We start from the raw sequence: 22,605 nt of genomic DNA, 5'->3' as shown, positions 1-22,605 counted from the left end.
GCAGGAGGATCTCGAGTTCAAAGCCAGCCTCGGCAACTTAGCAAGACCCTAAGCAACTCAGCAGGACCCTGTCTCTAAATAAAATATTCAAAAGGGCTGGGGATGTGGCTGAGTGGTTAAGGCCGCTGGGTTCAATCTCTGTTACCAAAAAAAAAAAAAAAAGCTGGATATCAGGAGTGTGTGGGCGTTGGAAGGGATTTTCTGGTTTCCATCCAACCCTCTCTTGTGAGATGGCGTCAAGCCAATGAAAGCCTATCATTCTGACCTACTTTCAGAACCAGCTGTGCCCTCGTGCTCCTCTGGGCGGATAACGATGCCATGGCTGAGGAGGCATTTCTCAGCTGCCCTGGGAACGCACAAAGGAAGCACAGCTGCCACTCGGTCCCTTCCAGTGGCCTTCTGAGGAGCCCTCGGGTAGAGAAGCTGCACAGCCCAGTGACGTGGCCCAGGCTGCTTCTCAGGATCAGGGTTCCTCAGAGCTGAGGCTCTTCAGGTGACCTCCCTGTAGCCTCAATCATGTCACACAGAGGTGAGCCAGGAAAGGTAATGGAGATGTCACTGCTTAAGACTTCAGAAGGTGGAGGTAGGAAACTTCCAAACCTTGAATGGCATCTTGCTTGCTTTGTTTTAATTCATGTTTTAATCCATCTGTGTGAATAGTTAACGCCGTTGCTTAAATTGTGTATTGACTGGAGGTAAGATATAATGGCATGGGCAAGGTTAATACTTCTAAAGGAAACGGGACCCCCACAGTTTTCAAATCTTAAAAATTTCTAAGAGTGCTAGCATAGTTGTTACCTTGGGAACAGCTGAAAATGAGAGCCATGTCCTAAATGACAAATCAGAATCCTTTTTTTGTTCTTTCTTTCTTCTTTTTTTTTTTTTTAACATATCAGAGCAGAATACAAACCAGAGAAACTTCCTTCACATTCCTTTGAGGTTGACCATGAAGATGCTGATAAGGATGAAGTAAGTGAGTTGTTGAAAGTGAAATGTTTAAACATGAGGGCGATTAGCTCCTGCCTGGCATTGGAGATTTCACCTTCTGGCCAGTTTTTCATGAGCAGCAGTAGCTGATTGTGTTGGGGCTTTTAGTCAGAATGAATCATGTTTGTTTTGACATTGAACATGATGTTGCAGATGAGTCACAGACAGGAAAAGGAGGCTGGTTTTTAAGTGCCGCGTCTGAGCCCTGGATGCACAGTGCCATGCTAATGATACCTTTCTGCAGGATACCACTTCCCACTCCTCCTCCAAGGGCGGTGGGGGAGCCGGAGGATCAGGAGTTTTCAAGTCTGGCTGGCTCTACAAAGGGAATTTTAACAGCACCGTGAACAACACCGTTACTGTGCGGGTAAGGGGACACCAAGACTCATCTTCATTTCTGTCACCTCTCTTGATCCTCCCTCCTTGGGTCACAGCACAGAGGAGAGCCATTTGCATTGAATTTGTGTTTCATATCATATTTTATTTATGAGGAAGTAGGATGCTCTTCTCTAGAACAACGCCTTTCTGAAGGAATTACAATATTTCTAATCTCCATGAGTAACAGCTCACTGCAATTTAACTTCTTCTATCTTTTATTTAGTCATTCAAAAAGCGCTACTTCCAGCTGACTCAGTTGCCCGATAATTCCTACATTATGAACTTTTACAAAGATGAGAAAATATCCAAAGAACCCAAAGGCTGCATCTTTCTGGATTCCTGTACAGGTGTGGTACAGGTGAGTGGAAATCCCTTTTTCCCCCTGGGGGGTTATTTTCATGGCAAAATGCATTCAGCCAATATTTTTTAATTATGTGATGTGAACCCAGAAGTGTTCTAGACTCTAGGCATTCAGTGAAAACCAAAGTAGCCTACATCTCTACTTCCACAAAATTTATTTCAAAGAAAAACAGGAAATAAGCAAAGAAATAAATAAACAGGATGAAGTCAGCTGGTAAGTTTTTCGATAAAGGAAATAAACAAGGTCACAGAGGAGAGAGAGGAATGTTAGTGCTCAAGACGTGAGAAAAGCATTTTGGAAGAGACACCGTATGGTTCATGGACTAAAAAATGAGCAGGGACAGCAGGTGCAAAGGTCCTGAGGAGGAGCAAGCTGATACAAGCTGAGCTATGTATTCAAGGAAAAGAGGAGAATGGCCACCTGCATAGATGGCTTCTGTGGGGAGAACCAAGGAGCCAAGGAAATTCAGTAAGATAATAAGCAAATCACAGCTCACAGCATACACTTCATAATTGTCATCTTGAGGTGACCATGTAAATTCACAGTGTGTGCACACACCCCTCTTTCCTCTGTGAGGAGGTCTCCTCCAAAGGCAAGAATTACATTGATTCCCGAGGTTTTAATTTCAGAAACAGCTAGTGCTCTTAACAGGTACTGCTGTTCTGCAAGTTCTTGACCTTCAAATTATTGTTCTTAGTGTTGCATTTGGCATGAAGCACTATGGCAAAGGGAAAAAGAGTAATTTCAGAGACCTCTCCTTTTCCATGGACATTGGAGGTCTGTGCATTCAAAACATTTATTCTCTGCTCAGATGCATTGTCTTACCTTATTTCTTCTTAGGTAAAAATGGAAGCACTCTAGTGTTTTAGCAGTCTTCCCCCAAATTTCCCAATAAAGCTCTGGCTGCTTGAGGTGAGGGATTTTGTTTCTGGTCACAGGCCACTAGAGCTGTGCTTTCTGTTATCAGCAAGCTGCAGGCACTCGCTGGTTACCTTGTAGCTGAGATTACATCTTGGACAACTACTGGGGTCACTTAGATATGTGGATGCAAAATGGAGCTCTCTCCAGCCTCTTAGTCCTGGCCTGTTTCTGGACAGTGAAAATCTGGAATTCCTCCAGAAATTAATAAGGCTGAACTTTAAAAGGAAAGAACTAATTAAGTGTAGCTGAGCACTCCACTGGAAGTGAAAGCTAATTGCGTTTTAACACAGACGCCAGCTTTTCCATATGGAAAGGGCTATAAGGATCTTAATGGAGGGCGGAGATAGTTGTCTATCGTTGGGTATAAAAGAGGCTCTTTGGTCTTAGCAATATGAAATAATTCTTTAGCAATAGTTTAGAGATCAATAACTACCTTTTGCTAGACATGGAGCTGAAAATTTTACATATGTTCTTTTCCACTTGTACTTCAAAGCCTGCTCTGTCAAATGACTCATCATTTTTTTAAAGTATAATTGTGGTCTTTTTTACTAATTAAGTTTTCAGAGACACAGTGGTGATGCAGTGTCTTTCTTCAAAGACTATAACTGGACTGGGGGTATAGTTCCGTGGTAGAGTCCTTGCCGACCCTGTGTGAGGCACTGGGTTCCATCCTATTTTTATTTATAAAAAATAGATGAATTAACTGAGGTATTGTGTCCAACTACAAGTAAAAAAAATTAAAAATATAAAAAAAGTAAATTGAAAAAGAAAGAATCATAGACTATGTCGGACATACACCTTAGAACTCTGGTCTGACTTTCTGCTAAAAAAATTAAAAATATAAAAAAAGTAAATTGAAAAAGAAAGAATCATAGACTATGTCGGACATACACCTTAGAACTCTGGTCTGACTTTCTGCTCCAAGAACCTGTGTTTCAGACTGTGTTTCAGTATCAGCTTAACCTATTATGTCCCACCTATGTCCTACAGATAGGACACCTATAAAACCCTAAAATTTAGGTTTTTATAGATATCATGCATAGAAGGATGGTACAGGATGGGTTTAAGCATCACCTTAGAAAGAGTCTTGTGTGTGTGTGGGGGGGGGGGAAACCCAAGGTTGGGATTGGTGCAGGTCAGTATTCAAATTCTAGTTTTTACTTCCTGAAGGCTTTGAATAAATGACTCAGCCTCTTTGATCGCAAGATTTCTTGCCCATGAAAGTAAAATAAATGTATTAGCCTGGAAGACATTGTGTCTTCAGCCTTTCTCCTCTAATTTTCTTTTAATTGCAAAGTTCACAGCCTTGGGAGATGGACACTCTGTGTGGTAAAGCCATACCCCAAATCTTGATTTACCTTCCTGAAACTTCTACCTAAGTGTACTAACAAATCCATTTCTCTTTTTGTTCCTTCATTCTTTCTCTCATTCCACAGCTTGTTTAGTGCCTGTGATGTGTTCAGAACTCTGTTTAGGCGTGGGGGATTCCGTTTTCTTTCAAAGTCAGATAAGGACAGAGCCACCTGCTCACCACTATTCCCTGTCACAGAGCTATAATAGAGGTGTGAATGACAGCGCTCATGGAGCAGTTTGGCAGCACAGATCAGGTGAACTCTTTTAGGGAGGTTGCATCTCTGCACAGAAAGGCTAAGCCTGTCTGTAGACTTTGAGGATTTCAACTCTGTGTCCCTGCACTCTCCAGCCCCTTGATGAAGAACCTTTAACCAGTCCCCTTACACCTTTGATGCCAGTAGGGACTTACAGGTTCTTGAGATCACGTGGGGAGACCGACGTCTGTGCTACTGGTCACCAGAGATGTGGGTCCCAGTTCCTGCCTCTTTAATTACAGCCCTTTCTGGCTTGCAAATGTGTTCATCTGGAAAGATTTCAAGTGAGATAGTACCAAGTTTAACCGTTACTCTTTCAAGTTCTCAGGCACAAAATGTGCTTGAAGATGAATCACATACACACAAAAGCAGAGAACAAATGAATAACTAGAATGAGTCAGACCTATTTGGTTAAGAAACATTGCCAGTTTCCCTTGAATAAAACAAACAAAAAAGAAGAAGAACAAAGACTTCACCTCAGACAGCATAAGTATGTATCCACATACGTACATTTACCCTACATAAGCCATGAGGCTAAAAGAACATCGCAAAGATGCCCTCATGTGCAGTTTTAAGCCATGAGTGTTTAACACAGGATTCACGTCAGGAAACATATATTGGGAAACTTGTTATGTGCAAAGCATTGTGAAAGACACAAAATATGAAAACAGATGTGACTCCTGTCTTCAAAGAGCTTCCAGTCTATGGAAGGGTACACAGAAAAATGAAACAAAACAGAAGTGGCATATGCAAATAAGACATGAGTGACATACCTCAGATAATAAGTCCCAACAGCCTATGTAAGAATGAAATTAAATGTATCACTGCATGATGCTATATTGTTACGCTCCACGTGGATTACAGACATTTAATTCTATTTCTACATATCAATTTACTGACACTCCATTATACTATAAGTTCAATAAGAGAAAACACTTTTTAAATTTTTTTTCAGTGCTGTGTGACTGGCACAGAAAAGGCTCTCAATAAATTTTTGTTGTCTAAGTGGACAAATAAAGCTACAGAGAATGGAAAGGATAACATGGAAGGGAGCCATCAACACCAGTAACCTGGATTTGACTTGTGATGTTTCTTTTAAAAATTCCTCTATTGTTCCTGAAAAAATTCTGTAGAAAGTGCTAGAAACATAATTGGCACAATGGAATATGTTGTTTGGATGACTTCGCTCTTTGCCATTCAGTCTTCCGCCAGCTTTAGTGGCTTTCTAGGAGATGTGGGACTAAATCATGTAGGGGGAGGGCAGTGAGCTTGACTGGACACAGTAGCTGCATTGGCTACTTTGGCTACTTTGCACTAGCACAGATTTAAGGGAAATAAAGTAAAATTGGGGGATCAAGAGGAAGACCATGATTACTTCTCAATTACATTACCATTTCAATGACTTATCAATTACACTCTAAGATTATTAAAACATCCCACTGACTTTTGATCTTTGTTCTTCCTTTTTTTTTTGCTATTTCATATACTATTACCTTTGAGATTATAGCGTGAGATAGAAACCCAGCCATCTTAAGTGTTCCCAGCATAAGCTTCTATATACTGCAAGTACTTCTATTTCTCTCAAAAAAGATAATTTACATTTTGAGAACTTGCCAACAGAATGCCTTTTGCACTTATAAGTGTCCTTTTTTGAGAAGTAGGAACTTGTTATACTTCACTCAGGTTTTTAAAAGATATTATAATATTGAAGTCGGTAACCATTCTCAATTCATTTGAAGTACAGAATGCAATTTAGAAAATCAACTTTTATTTATTTATTTATTTAAGTATTTTATTTCTGAAAATTCCATTAGGTTTGGCCTTTGTGTCGGAAAGAAAGTTGCAACTTGATCCACTTTTTCTGACCTAGCATGACATTTACTGGGCTCTGTGTCTTCCTCCCATATTATTTGCACCATCAGAGTAATCAAGCAGATTTTCTTTATATTAAGACAACAGTAAGATTTGTTTGCACGTCACCATACTCAGGCACTTAACAATATCCTAGCAAAAGTTATGCCTCAAATTCTGGCCATCTCTCCTTCTTTTCAAAGAATCTACTTCTTTTCCTATTGTTCATGGCCTCTACCATGGCCACGGTAGGAGACCTCTCTCACCTGCTCTCCAGCCATGTGGTCTTTGCTTTAGGCCCTCTGTGTCAGTGAAGGTCAAGGGAGTTTCTCCTTCATCAGAATTTCCCAGAAAGGCATGTGAGGGCATATGGAGGGAGCCTACCCCCCTCTCCTGGGGAGGGCATGACATCTAGGAGTATCACTCAAACATGCTGTCCAGCTATGTGCTTTGTACACCAAGTTTGAGGTCATTGTCTTTCTGACTGCATCCCGCTATTTCCATTACAGCCAGTAAGATCTTCTCAAAATTCAACTCTTGCCATAATCATCCTATTCCATGTTCTCACAGATCCTAGTATCTCCTCATCAAAGCATTTATACAAAATCTAAATACACCTATTCTCCAATTTTATATTGGTGTGCTTAGTTGGTTAATGCCTGTCTCCCCTATTCTACAAGGGCAGAGACCACATTTGTTTTTGCCCAGCACAAAATGTAAACAACAAGCCTCTCTTTTATGAATGAACATCACCGCGCTAAACACTGAGGCTAAAAAGTTAGCTTCTTCTCATATGAGACTTGTGAATTATCATAGAGCCGGACCTGTGATTGAATCGTTACAAAGCAAGACATGTATAACACTTGACAATAATACAAAGGTATGGACAGGAGCAAATAGCTTGTCCTTGGAAGAATATACAAAGTGACATTTAAACAGGGACATTCCATGGTGAGAAGCATAGTTAGCTTTTTCACTTAGTCTTCTTTCATCCTTCAATTCTTGAATTGTACTTTTTGTCAGGACTTAGGTGTTGCTCTGTTGTGCATTCTCTTGAACTTAGATCAACAGAGACCACAGGTCACAGCCACTTCTTTGCTGTGTGGTGGTGGTGCCAGGGCAGTAGCAAGGAAGAGCAGCATAGACTGGGCATCTTCTGCGAGCCTGACTCTGGGCAGCTCAGGCGGTGGATGCAGAGCACTGGTCCTGAAGTGGTTTTCCCTTCTCTGCCACTTGCTGCTGCTACAAACTCAAGCATGTTTTTTCACTAATCCCCCCAAACTCCACTTCATCACATGTTAAATAGAATCGTATAATTCTGCTCACAGGATTATTGTGAATTCAGTGGGAAAAGTTTACACTTTGAATTCACGTTTCTAATCTTATGGCAGAAATATATAAAACTGCAAGAGAAGAATTGGTCCTGCCCCCAACCCCTTCTCTCAGTGCCCTTTTCTGGTCTTTAAATAGCCGGCTCCTTCTTTGACAGGTTTTGACTTAGACATCACCTTCTGCAAAGCCCTGCCTTCACCACTCTTTCTAAAGCAGCTGCTCAACACATCCTCCCATTCTAATGCAATGCAGTTTTGTTTTTCAATTGTCTGGCCAGTTCGTTATCCATCCACTCACCATGTCCCCACTAGAATTTCAGTCCTAAGAATAGGAACTTTTTTTTTCATTCATAAAATATGACTTGTTTTGAACCCCACTCCTAAACCCTTGTATGTATTCACACCATCACAAGATACAGTGGTAAACGAAACTGACTGACAAAGCCCTTGTGGAGGTAGCTTTGAAGGAGACAAGCAAACAAAGGAAATTGAAAAAGCATATAATTTGGAATTAATGTAAGTGTTCTGGAGGACAATGACCTTTGTCCCCCTGTCTGAAACTGGGGAATTGAGGAGGGTCTTCAGTTTAGGTTTGAAGAGTGGATTGAAGTCATGTGAAGTACATGCGGGAAACACCACGCTCTCTGTGTTTAGGGGAATTTTCAGGGAGGGGGAACATTTTCAGATCCTGTGGCTAAACCAAGAATGTATCAGGAGCACATTCCGGGAACTAGACCAAGGCTTTCTGGGTTAGTTACGAAAAGCCAAGTAGAGATGTCAAGTTACAGAGATTCTGGGGACTGATGGCCAAGCCAGAGCCAGGGGTAGAACTGAGCTGTCGTTGCCTATGGAAGCCCTTCAAAGCCACTGGACTGAGATAGAACAGAGTCTAAGGCAGAGGCAGGACTACCATGAGAAGCCATGAAGAGAAGGAAGAGCCCGCAGCACAGAGTGGACAGTGGCGACTGATGAGGTGGAAAGAGTGTGACCATGGAAGCCAGGGACAGTGAACTTCAAGGAGGAGGAGCTAGCCACCATACCAATTCTGTTTAAAGTCATGGAAGACAGAAAGAAAGAATTGTCCCTTAGATTTGTGTGGCAGCAAAGAGCTTGTCAGTGACTTGGCAGGTGCCTCTGGATGTGATGAGGTCAGACGCCCAGCTGTGGTGAGTTGCAGACAGAACCCACGCTGAGCAGGACGGCAGAAGCTCAGAGCAGTTCTTCAAAGGCTGGAACATAGTCCCACTCATGCCTGAAGACGAAATGTTTGGGTGCACATACTCAACCCATCAACAAAATGTGAATGAAATGTTTCTTAGTACAAATATATGTGAAAGAAACCAAAGTAAGTTGGGACTCTGAAATTCTGTCCCATCTTGAAGGTTTTTCTCTATGTTGGCCACCTTATAGAAAGACTTGGAAATCCCAACCCCACAGAAAATGCCTCTCACTCTCTAAGACTTCTCAATGGGCCTTTCTTTCTTTCTTTGTGTATCACAGAATAACCGACTAAGAAAATATGCCTTTGAACTGAAAATGAACGATCTGACCTATTTTGTGCTGGCCGCTGAAACTGAGTTGGACATGGACGAGTGGATTCACACCCTCAACCGCATCCTGCAGATCAGCCCCGAGGGGCCCCTGCAGGGAAGGAGGAGCACAGAGCTCACCGACCTGGGGCTGGGTAAGAGCTCAGGAAACCATCTTCCTTCCTCTGACCTGTGATTTCAGTTCTCTTAAAGCTGGGGCAGTGGTGGTAGCCGTCAGTTCTAACCCATGCATCCCTGAGCTGTTTGCTCTAAGAAGTCACCTGATTCTTACGGTCACCTCTTAGAGGGATGATTTTGAGTTGATTGGCAATGATTTGAGGCTGTCATCCTGAAAATAATGTTGGGAGTCATTTGTCAGCAGCATCAAAAATGTACCCATGTCTGATGGAAGGTTATCTTACAGGAGGTCATTTATGTGTTTTGACCCTTCATTTCATCGAATTAGTAGACCTTATTCTTTGAAAGGGCAAGTATGTATTACTCCCTCTTAGTTAAAATGTATTTTCATTTATGGTTTTTTGACCATATTGAGATCAGCTTTTATGTGAAAGTTTCAGTGCTATGTGTGGTAATAAGAAATCTATATGATAAAAAAAAAATTCTTCTGACCAGCCTAGTCCCCTCATTAGATTCTAATTTGTTGTAGGCAAAGAGAAGGAAACTAGAAAGAGGAGAGAAAGGTAAAAGGAGAGAGAACAAACTCACAGCTATAGGAGAGGCAAGTTTTTGACCACAGAGTCAGTTACTGCTCCCAACAGAAAATGATTTCAAGACATTTCACAAAGCACCTTGGTAGATTAGAAACCAAACCGTTCATAAATTCTAGTAGTCTAAATATCACATGCTATAAATTGAAAGCCTCGTGAGATAATGAGGAAGAACATTGTTGGTGATTTTATTTATTTATTTTTATTTGTTTTAATTAGTTACACATGACAGTACAATCATCTTGACATATCATACATTTAAATCAGATGGGGTATAATTTCTCATTTTTCTGAGTGTACAGGTTGTGGAATCACATTGGTCATGCAGTCACGTATATACATACAGCAATAATAATGTCTATTTAACACAGCTTCTCTACGCCAGAGTATTACTTACTTAATAATAATTAACTAGAGTACTAATGTTTACAGTGTCCCACAGAGCTAAAGTAACTGAAGCTAGCAAATGGGTTCTAGATTGATGTATTGAGAGTAATAATTATCAAGAATATTTATAAAAACATATGTAAACATCTATACATATATACAAATATATACAATATATCAATATATATACATATATACAAAAAAGAAAAATATAGATATATAAAAGAAAACTCTAGTATGCATTATTGAAGCAAATCAAGAACACTCCAAAGGTACATGTGTATCATAAGGACCCAAAGTTCTTACCAGCACAGGAAGGTGTCTGGCAAGAATCCCAAAATGATCATCAGGGACTCTAATTTCCAGCCCCTGATGGCCTAACTGAGTATGGATGGAGTGCAGAGAAGAAAATTAAGTCTTAGCTCACCGAGGTCTCTCTCTAAGCCCTTGCGTCTAACCCAGTTTCGTATGTCAAGGGTATAAAAAGCTATGATTGTGAATGCTATTTAAAAACCTGTTTTGGTGTATCTTTTCAAGATCCGCTGGATAATTCTACAACCTGTGAATGTACACCAGAGGAAACGGGGTCTTCAGAGAACAGCCTACACCCAGATTTCACTAAGGTAATGAAGTTATCATTGTGTTTGCTACTTATCATTGATGGCTTTCACAGGACAGATGGAAATGCTCTCTTAAGATTCAGACTAAGGAAGGAATTCAGAACTTTCCATTAACCTAAGTGTTTCACTTAATGGGAACACAGCTCTCAAAAACAAAAGCATGTTTTTATAAGACTTATTTTGTATTAGTGGATGACATTAAAACAGTGACAACACCCAGGGATGCTAGCGGACTGAGCGGATGTGTCTGGGGATGCATCTGGACACACGGATGCTAAGGGCTAATGTAGTTTTCCCCACAGTACCTCACAGAAACTGAAGAGTCTGTCAAAACCACCCGGAACTTGGAGAGACTGAGTCTGTTTTCACTGGATCCAGATATAGATGTAAGTTGGAATTCTTTCTGAGCGGACATAAACGTGGCTGTTTGAATACAACTGGGGATTTGATTGTAGAATTTATTTTTTTATGATGAATGGTAAATACAATTTCTGACAAATTTTTCAGAGCTTGAAACTTCAAAAAAAGGATCTTTTAGAACCTGAGTATGTGATCAAACCCTTCGAAGAGAAAGCAGCCAAGAGAATCATGATCATTTGTAAAGCCCTCAACTTAAATCTTCAGGGTTGTGTAACAGAGAATGAAAATGATCCCATAACAAATGTAAGTTTCTCTTCTGTTACATCATATGCCAGTCAGCCAACGTTATACCTCACCCCGAGTCAAAATGTTTCTACTCACACCAATTCAGGCACTGATTTCAAATGTCTTTGAAATTTACAAAACTATGCATGCAAGACAGTGATATTTTCACGTCACATGTGAGATTGTTGATGAGTAAGCTAAAATGAAATTGTATCATCAGCAAAAATCTAGCCCCAAAATGAAGCTTCTTCATAATTTATGAATTTAACTGAGTGCTAGGCATGATTTAAAATGAAAGTAGTTCAAGTCAGGTTTATTCACCTCTCAAAAAATACTAGGTGTGCCAACCATGAGCCAGACTTATTCTAACTACTAAGAAGACAACAAGTGAAGAAGATAAATATTCAATAAATAGTAATGCAGGCTCCCAGTCTCCTGAAGATCATATTCTTTTTGAAAACTCATAAAGAGTAAAGAAGAAACAAATTAAGAATATAAGTGCCCTCTGAAAAATTTTGTATCAGGAGCAGGGGTTCTGTAGATAGAGTGGTCATGGAAGGCCTCTCTCAGGAAGTGGCATCTGAACAGAGGTCTCAAGTTGGAGAAGGATAAAAATGCAGGTTGAGGAGAACATTCTAGGCAGGAGAAAGAGCAAGTGTAAATGCCCTGAGACAGGGAGGTCTTGACAGGTTCAAGGAAATGAAAGCAGATGGGGCTGGTGGAGGCTAACCAAGATGAAAAGTGAGAAACAGTAAGAAATGGGTTTAGATTGAGTCAGTTTAGCCAGGGCCTTACGAGCAGAGTGGAGAATTCAGGTGTATCCTAAGCAAGAGTGGAGACTGTCCCAGGGTTACAGCACTTTAAAATGGTGGGGTCTAATTTGCAATTCTAAAAGCCCGCATCAGAAAAATGGATTGGAGGAACTAGGAGTTGTCCAGGGAGAGGAGCATGAAGACCCCTACCAGGGTTTATGGTGTGATCCGAATGAGGGCTGGCAAGGAAGGAGCGCAATGGGCTCATCTGACTATTTTTGTAGAAAGAATGAGTCAGTGATACAGAAGGGTCCTGAAGTTGTGTTCATGGGGTCAAACAGGAGTGTAATTAAATAATGGCACAAAATGGGGCTGGGGTGGGGGAACAGTAGTCAGCACAATTTATTTCCAATTTTGTAGTGAAAAGTGTTAGGAAAAATGATCAGACCTTGATTTCATGCAGGGTTTTTTAAATCCTAGAAACTTGGTCCTTGAAATTATTTGGAAACTTCAAGAAAATTTAACCCCAATCATAATGTCACCTATTCACTGTATTAAATAAAAATAGATGGGGTTTTGACCCAGCACATCTCTAAGTGCAATTTCAAAATCCAATTTAGAATCAAAGCTAATGGTCTTTGCTTTCCACTGCCAAGGGCATATGACTCCTTCCACGAGGATTCCTTTCTACTATGCTAAGACTCCTATTCAAAGCTAAGTGTTTATATCTGGGCCAGACCCACCAGGCAAGGATGAGACCCAAGTTCAGAGAATGGTTTTATTGTGCCCTTTCATATCTGCCAGGCCAAGGGGTTAAGTTGATTTGGACTGTTTTGTATGTTTGTTTTTCATTTATGTTTTTTCATTTATGTTACAGTTGATACAAGTGTTAAAAAAAAAAACTAGGAAATTACTTTTTAAAAATTTCACTGTGCTACTAAGCAGTGACACAGAAAACAATAATAAAACAGTCTCACTCTAAAACCATGTTTGTCATTTAATGATATTGTTTTTAAAATCTTTTAAATTCAATACTCTCTTATTAATGTAACTGTTTTTTAAACCCCTTGTTCTTATTTCAATGAAAATGCTTTAAATTAATGGAAACATTTCTCCATTTTGCTGAAGAGCCAACTACTACATTTAATGAATGATCATCTAAAGATTCCCTGAGACAACATGATCACGAAGAGGAAACAATATTTGACATCATGTAATTTTGTATTCAGTAAAGTGGAAACCAAATTCAACTTGACAGTTTTATGGTATAAAATATTTCTTTGAAGATAGGAATTGGTTCCAAAAATCTGAACTAATAGAGCTGCTTCACAGCAAAGCTACATTTAAAATTCTAGGGTTTTGAATTTTTAAGAAGAGCAGAGAATTCTAAACCTAAGCAACCTGTGACTTAATTTTTTTCAGGCTTTAAAGGTGCTTTGTTAAACAAAACTGAATTGAAAAGCCAGTGATTCAGAAAAGAAAATTTGACATTTACATTGAAAAAGTGAATTGGGAGAAATAAATGAATCATCACATGAACTTTAATTTCTGAGGGGTTATCAAAATAGGTAATTTATTCCCATTCACTAAAAGAAATGAAAATCAAAATGCAACCATTTAGGAAAAATAATAAGGATTTTATTCTTTGACCTTTAAAGTGTTTTGAGTTCTTACCTACCTGAGTTACTTTAAGTTTTGAATTTTTTTCATCTCTTAGCAGACTATCACCACCACAAACCAAGGGGATTTTTAAATTAAATTGTTAGCAATATATGAAACATTTACTTCATAATTGTTTTAAAAATAATTTGTTGAATTTTATTTTATATGTGCAATTATATTTCTTACAGTAAGGGAACTGGAAAATACTGCTATCATTTAGGAATTGAACCAGTATCCCTGTTATAAGATACTCATTAAGCATTTAACAAAGTCCACAGCATGAGTGAGTCTGTACAATGATGAACTGTATCATAAGATGGTTTTTATATATAACCTACTTGTTATCAGAATACTGGCAAATGACAAGTGTCAATTAAAAATCAAGTATCAAAAACAAAAGTCAAAATGTTGTTTTTGTAGACATAGTTTATCTTTAGAGCCTATTGCTAATTACATATCTAAGCAATTACATATATGTGCATGTATATAATGTATGTCACTTTAGATATGCACATGCACATATATAATATGTGTACAGTTGTATATACGTGTATTTATTCTTTGATTTATTTATTTCCATCTCTGTGGCATTTGACATTTTTTTTAGTTGACCATTTCCTCTTTTTTGACTGTTTCTTCTTTCCTATGATACCCAGGTCCCATTTAAACAATTTTATCAGTTTTTATCCTTACTTCTCTTCATTTCCCAATCGCTTTTATGAGTAGTTTTCCCTACTCCCATTTCTATCTTTTATTGTTGGTGTTTTCTAGGATTTTATTCTGATTCCCTTCTCTTTATCTCATGGCTTATTGAGGGGTCACAAACAAAAACCTCCCACATCCAGATCTCCGGGCCATTTTCCTTTACTGGACTCAAAATACGGGCCCATATTCACTGCTACTGGGATGTCTCACCAGTGACCTTCTGTGTCCCATTCAGAAATTGTGCTTGTATCTCTCTCCCATATGTCAGGGAATGGCATTAGCATCCACTTACGACCAAAGCTGGGAATTTTCTTCTTCCTGCCCTCGTGTATCCATTTTCCTAATCAACAAATACACATGCGTGCAGTGTTTTGGTTAAACTTCCTTAGAGTTTCTCAAATGCCTCTTTTATGAGCACCTCCTAATTTTCACCTGCATTCTGATCTCATTCTAATATTCTTTTCCTTTGTCTTATCATGTTATTATTTCTTTGCATAGGTCACCCACCCTATTTAAAAGTCCCTTCTAACCAACTCTTTTCCTAATTCCTACTTTTTAACTCAACCAATAAATTTCATTGTTTATTCTCATCTTTCATTCATTTCCCATTTATTTCCCATCTTCAGCTTTCTTTCTGGCACCCAGGAAGAGGTTAAGGGATGCTACACAGAGGCTTGGACATGGGTAAACTTTTCAAGAATTCCAGAGGGCAGGAAGAGAAAAGTCATGTAAAAGCACCAAGGTAGCATGTCCCTGGGTCTGCCAGGATATGGGTTAGGGAACTCTGGAGGAGGCATCAAGAACAGGTGGCTAGTGTGCTTGGCAGTGGTTACTCCAAAGCCATAAGGTGACTGAACAAATAAGTAAATAGATTAATAACAACAAGATCCATATTTCTCACTATTGAAGGATATAAGTATAGATGCAGAAAATAGGAAGGTTAAAAGGAACCCTGGAGCATTTGAAATAGAAATGAATTCATCAATATGAATGCACTAATTTTCAAACACAAATAAAGAAATGGAGATGTAGTAGAGTATTGTTAATTATGTGTTTGTGTGGGTCGCCTTCATGTAAGGAGAGGGCCCAGAAGTCGTAATGTCCCAGTGACTTTATGATATTGGTTTCTAAATATCACCCTGACAAAAACAGAATGAGATATTATAGAAATATCTCAGGTGTGGAAAGTATGAGAAAAAGTCTGGAGCAATTTGTTGGGTATAAAGGTCCTAAAAACCTTATGTGGACCTGCCAAAATTCTTAGGGGCAATTTGAACACCACTATAAATAATGATTATTAGAGGTTGAAATGTGTCTAATAAAATATTAATCCATGAGTCTATACTTGTATAAATAAATAAATGAATAAAAAAATGAGGGAGAAGGGCAAGCTCACCTTTATCATTGCTGAACACATGTAGAAAGAAAGATGGCACTAGAAGATCACCATTGGTAGCCAACTTGGTGGCTGTTGATTCTAGTAAGAGTTACCAGAAGAGGTTGAGACTGGTGGGTTAAGGTTTGATGAGACCTTGGGAGTAATCTCAGACTATATTTCCACAAAGGCCAATCAGTAACAAAAGGAAAAATGGTGACTTTATAATGGAGAAAACTAGCAGATATCAGCATAACCAGCAGATCAAGGTTGGCACTATATGTGCTTGATTCAATGAATTTTTAACATAAAGGGAAAAAATTGTCAATGTCTGTTTTTAAAAACTCATCAAAAATAGCTCCTCTGAGGAAACCTTCTGTCTTCTCTGACAACAGGCTTCTTCCTTCACAACCTGAGGCTCACCTGACTATTTATCACACTGAATTTTAATATATAGCTTGTTAGCCAGTGTGTGGGAAGTTCCTGGAAGAGTAGCAAGCAGATAGTAGATGCTCTAAAGGTTGATGTGTTTGTCAGCTTTTCATCACTGTGACCAAAATACCCAACAAGAACGACTCAAAGGAGGAAATGTTTATTTGGACTCATGGTTGCAGAGCTTTGGTGCATAGATGGTCAGCTCCATTGCTCTGAGCCTGAGATGAGGCCAAACATCATGGTGGGAAGGCATGGCAGAGGAAAGCTGCTCAGCACTTGACAGGATGCAGAAAGAGTATAGGAACGAAGGATGAAATATAATCCCCAAGATCCAAGCCCCAGTGACCTGCTTCCTCCAGCCATGTCCCACCTACCTCTAGTTATCACCCAGTAATCCACTCAAATTACTAATCTATCAAATGGGACAGGATTAGGCAGCAGATCTCATGATCTGATCATTTTGCCTCTGAACATTGCTCCATTGCCTAACATGAGCTTTTGGCGGGGCGGGGGAAAACCTCACATTCAAACCCTAACAGCAAGCTATTATTACTAACCTATCAAGCTGTTATAAAAATTTATGAGAAGTGGTTGGACTAGTGAAATGTTTCTCCATGCAGTCTAACTTCTAGGATTCCGTTGCAGATTACCAAAGTCCTGGGGTAACTGAGGCAATGGGTATTTCCTGAGAGTGTAGGGAAAATAACTGGAAGGATTTGTAAGCCAAACCATGCATGTAGTTCAGTATGTGGCAGAAAATAGTAGGTGGGAATACTAGAGTGCAGAGATGAGTGAAATACAGTCCTGGGGTCTTAGGCTGCAGCTGAAAGCAAGGACCCTGGGTACTTCTCACGGAGTCAAGGGGAACTTGCTGTCTGCACATGTTTTATCTATGGCATTGTTAATGGATGTGCCAGAGAGGCTGTTGCCTGGGTAATGATTTTCTGTCAAAACCATCTGTTCTTTCTTTTTCATGCAGATTGAGCCTTTCTTTGTGAGTGTGGCACTTTATGACCTCAGAGACAGCAGAAAGATTTCTGCCGATTTTCATGTGGATCTAAACCACACTATTGTCAGACAGATGCTCTCAGGGGCTTCCGTGGCTTTGGAAAATGGTAACATCGACACAGTCACTCCAAGACAATCAGAAGAACCTCACATCAAGGGATTTCCAGAGGAATGGCTTAAATTTCCAAAGCAGGTTGCACTTTTGTTTACTTGGAGCAGAAAATTTTTGTTCCATTGTTCTTACCCTTAGATCACATAAGATGGGCAATATCCCAATTAAAAATACCTTAAAACCGTCTCTTTTTTTAAATGGCATTTTGCAGATTCTTTGGTTCAAATTTCTTAGATGCTTATGAGCTGCTTTCTTTGTATATAGGCTATATTTTCTGTAAGTGATCCACATTCTGAAATAGTTTTGGTGGCCAAAATCGAAAAAGTCCTGATGGGAAATATTGCAAGCGGTGCTGAACCTTATATTAAGAATCCAGACTCCAACAAGGTAATGCATCATTTTCTTATATGTAATTTATATTACTATCAAGAAATAAAGTCACACTCCCTTGCTGAATTTATCATGTATGATAAATGTATGACTTTAAATATTCTCTTTTCAATGAAATTAGTATTCACCAAGAAATTCTTAATGTATATATCTTTGACCTACATCTTTTGGACTCAACAGTTTCTGACTTCTGAGAATTTATGGGTAAAAGCAAATTTAAGTGTGGATAAAGTTTTAGCCCCAAGGATCAAAATATTTACAATAATGAAAAATTAAGATAATCTAAGTACAAACAAGTGAATACAGTTTGCTAAAATATCAGCAATGCAGATGATAAACTAAGTGAATAAGTAAGATAGACAATTGTACATCAAATTTTGCCAACACCTAAATAAAGTAGGAAAGAACAAAAGAAATACAGCAAGTGCTTTGAGTAATGGACCTACAGGTAATATTTTTCTACTTTCTTCTTTTCTATTAAAATAATCAAATGTTACTGTCTAATAAAAAAACAAACATCTATTTTCCATGCAAAGGAAAGATATTAAGGAAATAACTCATAAGAATTGAATTTGAGCAAATCTAACAATAAAGACAGAGTTTAATGTATTTGTGAGAGTCCCTTAATTCAGGATTTGGCAAACTAAGGTCTTCAAGCTAAATCCAGCCTGCCATTTACTTTTTTTTTTTTTTTTTGTAGTTATAGATGGACAGCATGCCTTTATTTTATTTGTTTATCTTTATGTGGGGCTAAGGATCGAACCCAGTGCCTCACACAAGCTAGGCAAATGCTCTGCCACTGAGCTACAGCCCCAGCTGCCATTTGCGTTTTTTTATATAATGTTTTATTGAAACACAGTCACATTCATTATGGACGGCCAGTGTTTGCTTCTGTCCCATAGAAACAGAGTCAGGAAGTTGTGATAGAGACCATGTGGCCCATGAAGCCCTTTACAAAACAAGTCTTCTGACCTCTATTGTATGAATCAAAGAAGACAGAGTACAGGCTGGGAATCTAAATTTGATACACTTTTCATTCAACATTTTAATGTCTTTTAAGTCAAGAAAAGAAAACAGTATTATAAGACAAGGGTACTTTTTACATTTGGAATTTCCAAATAAAAGGGAAAAAATGCTCTATAATAATTTGAACACAGAGGCTATCATTTGGGTCTTTTTAAAGTAGAATCCGTGGGCCAGTAAGGCAAAGTTCCACTCAAATTCGATATAAGATAATATGAAGTATTTAGTACATATGCATTTCATAAAGTATCATTCCTAAACAGTATTTTTATTTTTTTCTTTAGTATGCACAAAAGATACTAAAATCCAACAGGCAGTTCTGCAGCAAATTGGGGAAATACCGAATGCCATTTGCTTGGGCAGTGAGGTAAGTTGATCATTGCAACCAACAGAAGAGAAGTTCATTTATAGTCTGCCTAGTTAGAAGGTTCTGTTTTGGACACCTTTGTTTTACCTGTTATTTTTAATATACCAACACCTACAAGAATTCTAATGTAGTCATTTTCATAAACATTTCCAGCTTCCCAGAGACACATTTCACAAGATATTTTATCAAGACAGTTCATTATAGAAGGTCCTGATGTGTGTACAAGTGTGGACGTGACCAGTAGTGCTGTGAATTATTTGTAGATGTCAAATCAAAGTCATAACTTGTTTACTGTGTATACTTGGTTCCACAAAACCTTAATATTATGTCAGCCCTGAGTCTGATATGCATAAAATTCAGAGGGATACACTGATTTCCTAAGCAGCTGCATGTTTTCATCTGTGAGTAGAGCTCAGGTCTGTATCTGGATGTCCAAAGGCAAACAACAGATCAATCTTTTTAATCTGTCTTTGATTTTGGTACAGATTAGCAGAACCAAATTTATCTGTGCCAATTGATTCTGATAAAAATTTTGAGTCCTGTGGACATTGATGGTGGAATCATCCACCTGGACACATCCTCCATGTGAAGAACAAAACCTGCTGTTCAGATCTGCTTTAACATCAGTTACATTGGCCTCCTCCATCTCTTTATGTCCTTATTAGTATAAGAATTACAGCCTGGCATGCACTAACAAAGATAAAAAGGTAAAGGTCAACAATGTACAAACTGAATGAACTAGAAGATGTTAATTAGAGTTACAAAACGAGACAGCCTTTTAAGTATTCATTTGAATATCAGTAACAGTTTTACAGTGGCAATAAATTTAAAGTCCAAAAGGTTCTTTAACCTGTTATGGCATTTATAGGTCACACAGTGGATCTAAAATGGTGAGTATATTCATGGGAAACCTCATCAGTATTTGTCATTGTTGTGAGGTCATTATTTAAAATCAGGGAGCCCTAGGTGAAGGAAGAAAAAATGTCTAAGTGTGGGCTGCAGTAAACTAAAATAGACTAATGCAGTCTCCAAGAACTAATTTTCCCTAAAGCCACCCAAAGCAAGGGAGGAAGAGGCTAGGCCCAAGAGCCTGACAAGCATGGTCCAGATCAGCACTTGCTGTAACTCTGGGCGTGTTTCCTCTCCGAGGCTCAGGGTCTTCATCGCCAGAACAGAAGGAAGTGCACACGGTCTCAGATGCAAAAGTGTTTGGCAAGAAAAGTCGATCATGAGTGTTACTTCATCTCTGCTTACTATCTTCCCTTACAGCGACAGCTAATGCCAGCATATTCCACATGAGAAGATATTATACATTGAAACTTTCACGATGCACTTAATTATTCTTATTTCTCATAAGCTTTCATAGAAAGGATAACGAGTGATAATTCACTGATCAAACATTTTCAGGTTGCTAAGTATTCTCTAACTTCACCTGTTGGGGAAAGTGGAGGCAAAATGGCCCTTGACAAAGTGAAATATTCCTACACAGCAAACTGATAATCATGAACACATTGTTCAGAGATTTTAGAAGCAAGCATTTTAGAGCTAAACAGAGCTGGACTGAAAATCCTAGCCCTATTCTGTGTAAGCCAAGTAAACTTAGCCAATTACTTATGGTCTGTCTTTTCTTCCATTGTTCAGTTTTTCAATCTACAAAAAAAGATTGCAGATGAATAATTTACTGTTGCAAGGATTAGTGAGAATAGATATGCACCCCATAAAAGGGAGTAGTGATTAGGTGGCATGACTCCCGTGTTGTTATTAAAAGTCACCTGTAGAGATCACACTCACCTGATAAGTCTCTGTTTCTGGTAAATTTGGGTCAGTGAAGAATAATGTGGAGTAAGGAAATAAAATTATTATATATTATTCAAAGAAGCTGAGAAGTTAGAAGAAGCACCAATCCTGCTTTGAAAGTGTCTGGTAAAATAAACTGTAAGGAGGACAGAAGAAGTTTCTGGAGTGGCTGACCATACTGCCAACTGTTGAAGTAATTAGTCCTGGGAAAGAAAAGCCAGCAAAACTACAAGCTCATGCTATATGAGGGCTGGGATTGTGGCTCAGTGGTAAAGTGCTTCCCTAGAACATGTGAGGCACATTAAAAAATGAACAAATAAATATAGTTATAAAAAATTTTTTTTAATACTAATGAATGGCTGAGTTGTAGGTTGGGTAATAGTGTAAACCTCCAATCCGTGTATAAAAATATGATTTATGTTTTTATAACCTTCTCTGTGAAGTGAGAAAAATGATGAGGAGTATCATTTTAATGATTGCATGTTAGTCTTGTACACTGTTGGTAGGAATATATATTAGTGCAGCTACTATGGAAATCAGTATGGAGCTTCCTCAAAAGACTAGGAATGAAACCACCATATGAACCAGCTATACCACTCCTCAGTATTTGTCCAAAAGAATTAAAGTCATCATACTACAGTGACACTTGCAGACTTGTGTCAGTGACAGTGCAACTCACAATAGACAAGTTGTGGAACCAGCCTAGAAGTCTATCAACAGGTAAACGGATAAAAAAAATATATATGTGGTGTATATATACACAAAATGGAATTCTATTCAGCCAGAGAGAAGATGTAACTGGAGAGCATCATGTAAAATAAAATAAGATATAACTGGAGAGCATCATGTCAAGTGAAATAAGTCATATTTAGAAAGTCAAGGGTTCTATGTTATCTCTCATGTGTGAAAGCTGAAGAGAGAAAAGGAAAAGGGATCTCATGAAAATAGAAAGTAGGCCAGTAGGTTTGAGGAAGTGGGCCAGGCAAGGAAGAGGGGAGGGTAAGGGAACATACTGGGGAATTAAATAAACCAAATTATGTTATGTGCATGTTCAAATATACCGCAGTATTTCATTATTATGCACCAATAAAATGTTAAAATCAAAATAATTATTCAACCTAAAATGAGCATTTGTTTAAAAACTTGGATTATCTAACCACAAAAATGTTCAAGTTTCAGCCAAAAAAGATTTTAATTGCCCCTTCACAATGTGAAACTATTTCAAATAGATGTTGACAGGATCAGCAGAAGGCTGGGGTTGTTCATGTCATTTTGACATGAGCTAGCTTCCAGACATACTCAGTATCTTATTGATGCTATTGCTTCTCTGGATGATCTTCCTATTATATTTTTTAGAATGTGGTCTACTTCACAGTTTTGAGTATACTATTAAATATTTTGGTCCTTAAAAATCAACTGCCATTAAGAGTACAATGGATGAAGTTGCTTAAGACCATATTTTCACCCAGATGTAATGTTCCCACATGCTGCAGTACACACAGATGCTTAGCACTGTAAACAGTGTTTTACTTGGAATCAATTTGGTGGGTGTTCTTATACTTGGCACCAACTGTACTGTCATTTTGTAGCAAAAAGGTTGTCCTTGAAGTTGATATGGAGACATAATAGCTATG

At 38.6% G+C, this 22,605-nt stretch overlaps 1 protein-coding gene across 12 annotated transcripts in view; it reads left to right on the top strand.

Moving 5' to 3' along the window:
* Window positions 1-22,605, top strand: part of Dock10 (dedicator of cytokinesis 10) — a 237,241-nt gene that overhangs the window by 140,220 nt on the left and 74,416 nt on the right. For all 12 annotated transcript variants that reach the window (XM_078018102.1, XM_078018100.1, XM_078018103.1 and 9 more), the window contains exons 5-14: window positions 897-969; window positions 1,232-1,354; window positions 1,589-1,723; window positions 8,937-9,120; window positions 10,618-10,703; window positions 11,003-11,086; window positions 11,208-11,363; window positions 17,254-17,475; window positions 17,659-17,781; window positions 19,092-19,174. In XM_078018102.1, coding sequence (XP_077874228.1) covers window positions 897-969; window positions 1,232-1,354; window positions 1,589-1,723; window positions 8,937-9,120; window positions 10,618-10,703; window positions 11,003-11,086; window positions 11,208-11,363; window positions 17,254-17,475; window positions 17,659-17,781; window positions 19,092-19,174 — 1,269 coding nt within the window. The remainder of the gene's footprint in view (window positions 1-896; window positions 970-1,231; window positions 1,355-1,588; window positions 1,724-8,936; window positions 9,121-10,617; window positions 10,704-11,002; window positions 11,087-11,207; window positions 11,364-17,253; window positions 17,476-17,658; window positions 17,782-19,091; window positions 19,175-22,605) is intronic.

The sequence above is a fragment of the Ictidomys tridecemlineatus genome, chromosome 7 (genome assembly GCF_052094955.1).
Source record: "Ictidomys tridecemlineatus isolate mIctTri1 chromosome 7, mIctTri1.hap1, whole genome shotgun sequence".
Lineage (NCBI taxonomy): Eukaryota > Metazoa > Chordata > Mammalia > Rodentia > Sciuridae > Ictidomys > Ictidomys tridecemlineatus.
This window is presented reverse-complemented; position numbering and strand designations above follow the sequence as displayed.